Source organism: Salarias fasciatus, chromosome 2, assembly GCF_902148845.1.
Source record: "Salarias fasciatus chromosome 2, fSalaFa1.1, whole genome shotgun sequence".
NCBI classification, from domain to species: domain Eukaryota; kingdom Metazoa; phylum Chordata; class Actinopteri; order Blenniiformes; family Blenniidae; genus Salarias; species Salarias fasciatus.
In genome coordinates this window covers 15,136,810-15,143,994 of record NC_043746.1, presented here as the reverse complement: position 1 = coordinate 15,143,994, position 7,185 = coordinate 15,136,810, and the positions used below count along the sequence as shown (strand labels likewise).

At 41.8% G+C, this 7,185-nt stretch overlaps 1 protein-coding gene across 1 annotated transcript in view; it reads right to left on the bottom strand.

The window, feature by feature from the left end:
- Window positions 1-393: 393 nt before the first annotated feature.
- LOC115398330 (neuronal acetylcholine receptor subunit alpha-7-like) overlaps window positions 394-7,185 on the bottom strand; it is a 38,095-nt gene continuing 31,303 nt past the window's right edge. The window contains exons 6-10 of the mRNA XM_030105039.1: window positions 5,062-5,309; window positions 3,760-3,954; window positions 3,079-3,165; window positions 1,359-1,468; window positions 394-1,073 (exon numbers count right to left, since the gene is read on the bottom strand). Coding sequence (XP_029960899.1) covers window positions 453-1,073; window positions 1,359-1,468; window positions 3,079-3,165; window positions 3,760-3,954; window positions 5,062-5,309 — 1,261 coding nt within the window. The 3' untranslated portion in view covers window positions 394-452. The remainder of the gene's footprint in view (window positions 1,074-1,358; window positions 1,469-3,078; window positions 3,166-3,759; window positions 3,955-5,061; window positions 5,310-7,185) is intronic.

The window sequence follows — 7,185 nt, the reverse complement described above, 5'->3', positions numbered from 1 at the left end:
TATATATATACATGTTTTCTGGGTGGAGACATTTAGCTGTACTGACATCTTCCCCATTACTGATGCCTTATTGTAAAAAATATTTATAGTGTTCTTTGCTACTTTCCAGCTGCTTCCAGTGTCTTTGTTATCTTGAAAACGTCAAACGTCCTGAAAACGAAGTGCTAAATTAAATTCGGGGGCCTCTCTATCATTTGGAAGGTGCTGATGTTACATCGTTGTCATAATTGTCAACTGTCTTGTTCAATATTTTCTTCTTTTAAACTATCACAGGAGGTTTCTTTTTTTCCTTAACAATTGATTTTTCTTGTGAAGCAGTGTCAGCTCCATGTTGTATGGGAATAGTCGCCCAGTTCGCTGGTTGAGAACGATACAGTGTTTCTTCCACCACTCCACTTTCTCTCATGGTCTCTCCGCACTTCGCCACCTCCGCTTTGTCTCGCTGTAGCCAGTTATGTGAAGTCCTTGGAAACAGCCTCTATGAAGTTGGGTGCCGACATGAGGATGGTGAAGGTGCAAATGATGGAGAAGAGCGAGAAGGCCACCAGGCACAGCCGATCCACCACCGCCGCTGCGAACTTCCACTCGCTGCAGATGGCTTCAGCTTCGTCCTGGTCCCGAAACCTCTGGGCGATATACGACACCTCCTCCAGGATTCGCTGGATCTCCGGTGGAGGGATGCTCACAATCCCAGGTCCTACTCCCATCCCCAGACCTCCGGCTCCGCTGCTCACCCCTCCTGGCGGCTCGGCTTCGTCGCTGGGGGAGCCGTGCGCACGTCCGCCCAGGGCTACCCCCGAGTCGCTGGACGGCGGGCAGTGCGGGCTTTCGATGGGATGGTAGTTTCCAAAGTAGAGACTCATGGAGCCGTTGGAGGTGCCTGTGGGGCACGGCGGGCAGGACGCCTGTGACAGGGGGGCCGTGAGGCTCGGGACCGTTCCCATCTCGATGGAGCTGGTGCTGGAGTGATGCTGGGTGGCGTGACGATACTTGTAGCCACGCCGCTTGCGCTCATCGCCAGGCTGTTTCATACGGAGAAACCAGGCGCACCAGTTCAACAGAACCACCCGAACCTGGAGTGATGTGAAGAGAAAGAAACACACATGGGTTATTCATGGTTTGAAAATCCTAGTGTTTCACTTTATTAGAACTTCTTCTCTGAGGAAATAGGGAGTCTGGACATCTTTAATCTTATATTTGTGCGCGTCTTTGCTGGTTTTGGTTATACAGACTTTGGTTTTTGATTAAATCTTGTAATTATGGTCTATATCTTAGCTGTGCCTCCTGCGACTGTGACATACAAACAAAAAATTTGTACCAATGACGATGACCCTAAAATAAGCTTTTTCGTCACTCACCCATTTGGGCATCTTGCCTCCGTGAGGGTCATGATGATGGAACTGCAGCACGATCACTGTCACCACCACAGACATCCCCACAATCATCATGGTGCTGGCGAAGTACTGAGCTGTTAACGGAACAAAAACAAGAACGTGATCAGAGTTACAACTAAGGTCAGACATTTCATTGCTTGACTTGCTTTTTGGCTTTTTTTTTTTTTTTTGGGCTTTTAACAACCTCAAGGTCACGTATTACGAGTATGTACTTCCAGGTGAAGTTCAGATTTTGAGCTATTACTGAAAAGTGGGTTGATTTCACACTTTTAGCATGAAAGGAAAAGCCAGCCTGCTCAAATTGCAATAAGTTACATCGCCACAGGCAAAAGATGCACACTTGAGCTCAAAGATGGTGAATAAAAGCAGTAAAATTTGAAAGAAAAAGAGAAACGGAGAGGGTGCAAGACATACATATGACCTGGTTGAGAAGGGATGTTTTCATTATTGAAGGAACTTTAATAGTATTGTAGGAAACGAGCAGAGAGACCAGACATGAGGAGAAGAACAAAAATAAACCTTTAGGTCAATTAAAGCAAAACTAAGAAATGAAAAGAGAAGAATGAAACATTTCAGAATTTTATCTCATCGTTGATATTTTCTTTATGGAAGCAAGTCAGGAAGAGATCATGGAAATACATGATACATCACCTTTTAATTTAAAAATCATAATAACCAGACCTTCAGTCTGCAGCTGTGTTAAAGTGCAGGCCCCTTCAATTACAACCACACACTCATACACATGCACACACACACACGCACCCACTCACACAAGTTTTTTGTGTCCTGAGGAACACTGAGGGATGACAGCTGAGTGAGGAGCGTTAACTCTCAAAAACATGATCAGATGCACAAATATGTGGACATTTTTTTTTAATCAATTTTTAACCGTATTTTATATTGCTCGTGAGGAATCTTTGTCTCCATTTGCCATCTGTTCAAATGCATTTTAGGCTCAAAAAGTAATAAACGAAAATCAGTGAAAATGCTATTAAACCATTTTATGGCTGTTCCTGTTGGGCATAGATACAGGCTGACATGGCCGGTCAAACAAACCCAGCTACAAGTTTCCAAGAATATGAATAAAAAGACCCAGAATGACCCCGAGACCCCCTTCATATCTTTACACTGAAGATAATTACTGGAGATGAAAGCCAAGCTTGTTTGTCATTTTCATGCTTGGACTGTCTTTTTTCGCCTTAAGACTTCACTGAACTGTCAGTAGCAAATATTAGCATCACATTCTGGGTCAACATTTCATCATATTTTTTAGGTTTGATGCCATGAAACATATCTATATTCACAAACTCAGCATGAAGTGTTGAGGTGCGTGACAATCGTCAAGATCAAATTTCCAGGGATGCAAGAGCGGCAGGAGCACTGGGAGATGTGTATCACTGCAAAAACTAACTTGTTCAAAGGAGGTGGAGGTAAAATTAACATTGCTTATTCACTAGTCATAACTTAATGCCTATATGAATTCCATTACTGTGCTTATTAGTTGTCACAGTGCACTCAGCAGGTGAGATTTTGCCAGTTTTGACTGCAGAAGTGGAGTACAAATCTGCTATCTCTGCCATATGTTTGAAAAAAAAAATTCATAAGCTGTAAAAACTTATTCTTGGCTCCCTCTGACATTGACTTTACACTACTACAAGCACACAGACACAGAAATATAACCCACCAATGAGAGGAACAGAGTCGGATGTGGCAGGCATGATCTCTGCCACCAGGAGCATGAAGACAGTTAGCGACAGCAGCACGGTGATGCCTTGAGACAGAGATTGAGAGAGACACAGGGAGAGATCATGAGCATATAAATAATGACGTGATCAAGGTCACTGATGTATAAAATTATTCCTGTAATTACTTATGTATGTAATCAGTTACGTTCTCATGACTACTGCTATTTGTCAGCGAGCGGCTCTTCTGACATCACCAAGGCAGGTTTAAGCGCCACGGTCTGGAAACACACTCTGACTTTGTTTCTCGTGGCTGCTCGTAGACAGACGGCTATCCATCAAGCGACAGAAAGGCTTCAGCGGCAGCTCTCTTATTTCCAAATTCGTTTTACTCGCTGTGATTCATGATGCATGTTTTCATGGCTAGGTGTGTGATTTTTATGCATGTTTTTAAAGAAACACATGCATGCTCAAACATGGAAGCACACATTGTGTATGTGTTCATGCATATTTATGAGATAATTTACATAAACCTTGACATCTTCAACCTTTTAAAAGTTTAAGGCTTATAAATGCTTCCAATAAAAGTACTTTGGAATGACACAAATATAAACAATGCATACATTTTTGTAAAAAAAAAAAAACACAAAACACGATATGTATGTTCAGCACGTCTCTCTCACCTAAAGAGATTTTCTCTCCAGAGTCTGCTGGTAAAAGGAAGACCAGCAGAGCCAAGCCTGAGATCAGCACACAGGGAATGAGGAGATTTAATCCATAATAGAGAGTCCTGCGGCGCATAGTGACCGTAAACGTCACATCAGGGTAGGGCTCCTTACAGCACTCGTAATACAGCTCATTACGCTTGGCTGGCACGCCTAAGGAAGAAGCACACACAGACACAACACAGCATTTATCACCTGATCAATGCCAAGATTTAGATTCCTATAAGTGCTGCATATCTATATAAATGGATGAGTAGAATGAAGAATCATTTTTGCTTTCTTTTTTTTTCATTTTGAATGTTGAAAATGTCTTTAAAAGTTGTCCATTTGTTTAATTCCTGGCAGAAACTTTCTCACCTTCAGCTCCTGCTCTGGGGATGTGGTTTGCTGTACTCACATATGGCCTGGCTACACGCCTGCTAGAGTGTCTAACATTCCTATTGCATGCCATCTGGCCCTGTCTGACACCCACTTCCAGCTAACCGTCACCCCGGGGCCTCCGGCACTGCCTTCCTTTTCTCCTCCGTCCCAGCTGGAAACACCCTGCTTGGTAGGTCTTCCAGAAAATCTCCCCTGTTCCAGTTCATCCAGCTATACCTATCCAAATATGGTGGTACAATAACAATAACTACAAAAACCCAAAACGTTTATAAATAACAGCATTTAATTTTACCGCACTTGATGCTCAGGGCAGTGACAAAGCTTTGTCACCCAGAAGGGCAGTTTATGTGATCATGAATATTTCACACTGCCACCTGTAAGGCATCTTCTTGATCAGTATATTGTTACCTATTTACATTAATTTGAACTCATTGAAATTAGTGCAATACCTCCCTCTTCAGGAGTAAAGTAAACCAAGCAGTGACATTCTAATTCTTTATAGCCCAATGACAGAAAAACGTCTCCCTGAGAGACAGTTATCGAGGTATTCCTTCTGTATGATTTATTAAAGTCACATTAGTGATGGGTTAAGATTATTATCATAAAATCTGTAGAGAAAACTGTATAACTGAAAGAAAGAAAGAAAGAAAGAAAGAAAGAAAGAAAGAAAGAAAGAAAGAAAGAAAATACTGCAATGTGTCACACAGCTACACATGGCTTCCAAGGCTTATATGGACAAATTGCAAAGACATTATGGCTTTGACATGAATGACAAAGTGACACCTATGGAATAATATGTCCTGATAATTATGCCTGTAATAAAAATCACACACACACACACACACACACACACACACACACACACAGATGCTCTCTTACCCACAAGGTCCCACTCCCCATTAGGTATGTAAGTGGAGGTGTCCACATCAAGCATCTGCAGGTCCAGAAGCCAGCCGTTGTGGGTCCACGAGCCGAACTTCAGGTCACACTTCTGCACGTCGAAGGGGAACCAGCGCACGTCGATGTAACAGGTGCTCTTCAAGATGCCCGGGGGGATGTACTGGCAGTAACCCGACGCGTTCACCAGCACGTTAGTGTGGAAGGTGGCATCGAACCGTTCGTCCGCACTGGGGAGAGGAGAGGAGCGTGAGTGCCTCTTCAGATTTAGAATGTGAGCAGAAGCTCTTTCTTGCTGACTTCATTGTATTGACTTTTTAACTGTATTTGAAATTATGTCCAAATTCTACAGGCCGGCTATTATGAAAAAAATTGGCTTTCTGAACTAGTACAGAAACAGGCTCATAAAAAAAAAAGTAAATGGGCAAATGCCAGAATTAATTTTCAACAGTTGCTCGCTTACTTTAATTAAAGCAGTTTGGTTTTAACAATGAGATGAAAAGAAATGTTATTAATTCAATTAATAATGTGTCTATGTGCTTGTGACCATAGAATTGGACTGTTGTAAATCCCTCTAATGTAATTTTGGCATTTATCTTTGCCGTACTGTCAGAAACGACAAAAATGGAAGTGGCTCTGGCACTTTGGCATTGGCAAAAAGGGAGATAATACAAACAAATGAAACCAAGAGGCTGAGACATTATTTCAATTTAAAACAAACAGAACAAGTATCAAACAGATACGTGAACACGAAGCTGAAGACTGTAGGCTCTAATTTGACGGCGCAACTTGGCGATGATCAGCGGCGGAGGCAGCGCATTCCTATTTTCGACAGGCGCAGAAGAGGGTTTCTGACCGGTCTGCTGCACTTGCGCCGAGATGGGCGTGGCGGCGCACCAGGGGGAGGGCTCGACAGAATCAGCTGGCGCAGTGAGAGTTTATTGCGGAAGGTGTGAGCAGGCTGGGGAGGAGGATCTGATGATAATTTGTCTGAGAAAACCTCAGAGGCAGGGTTTCAGCTTGTCAGTGTCATGAAAGATACACAAAATCACTCATGAACCACATAATTGTTTTTATTATCTTCTTTAGCACTAGAACATCCAAGACGATCTGACAGACCATTTGGGTTTTTAGAATTCAAATAAATCTGTTAAAAATAATTCCCCTGTCCTCTAGTTCTTTGACTTTTCCTAAATATGTGTCTTGTATGTTTTTCTGAAGCAAATAAGGTCCTAACAATAACACAGATAATATTACAAAGCATTTATACCTCCAAAGGCCAACAGTGGTCTGTGAGACTTATTATTTATTTATTTATTTATTTATTATTGTTATTATTATTATTATTATTATTATTATTATTATTATTATTATTATTATTATTAGACTGATTAAAAAGATGCACTTCACGGGGCTTTTTTTTTTCTTCTGTGATTGATTTGTTTTGGTTCATGCGCATCTGAACAGGGGGCTAGCTCTGACAGCAGACAATCAGACAGATGGCCAAAAATATCAAGCAAATCCCAAAAGAAAGATTGTAAAAACAGGCATAAATAAGAGATATAAGGTGGAAGAAGCTTTAGCAATGATACAGGAGGTCAGTGAGGGGGAATCGGATGGCGGAGACGTGTCGGACATCAGCGATCTTGACTGGAGTGAAGAGGAGGAATGTTCTGAATCAGAGTCAGAACAGTCGCGCGCCAAACAGCGAAACAAATATAATGCTGCTGCCCCAAAAATACCCGACCGACCTCCAGCTGCTGTACAGTCCAGCGTAGAACCTGCAGTGGCGCATGAAGCGCTCACGCGTCACCTCCAGGTAGAGAATTACTGTAGGCTGCTGTCAGTTTACAACTAAATAATAATAACATAAAATGGTGTAAAATTATTATTATTATTATTATTATTATTATTATTATTATTATTATTTAAACTAATGTAATAAATCTGAGCACAACAGTGAACACGGTACTGACAGCAGGGGCACTGCAGCGTCTCCAGATGTGCCAGTTACAGATTCAGGTAAAATATTATATCCTCCATTAAAGTACAGCAAACCATGTATTTTTCGTTTCCAAAAATTAATTTTAGAACGAACATATTTTC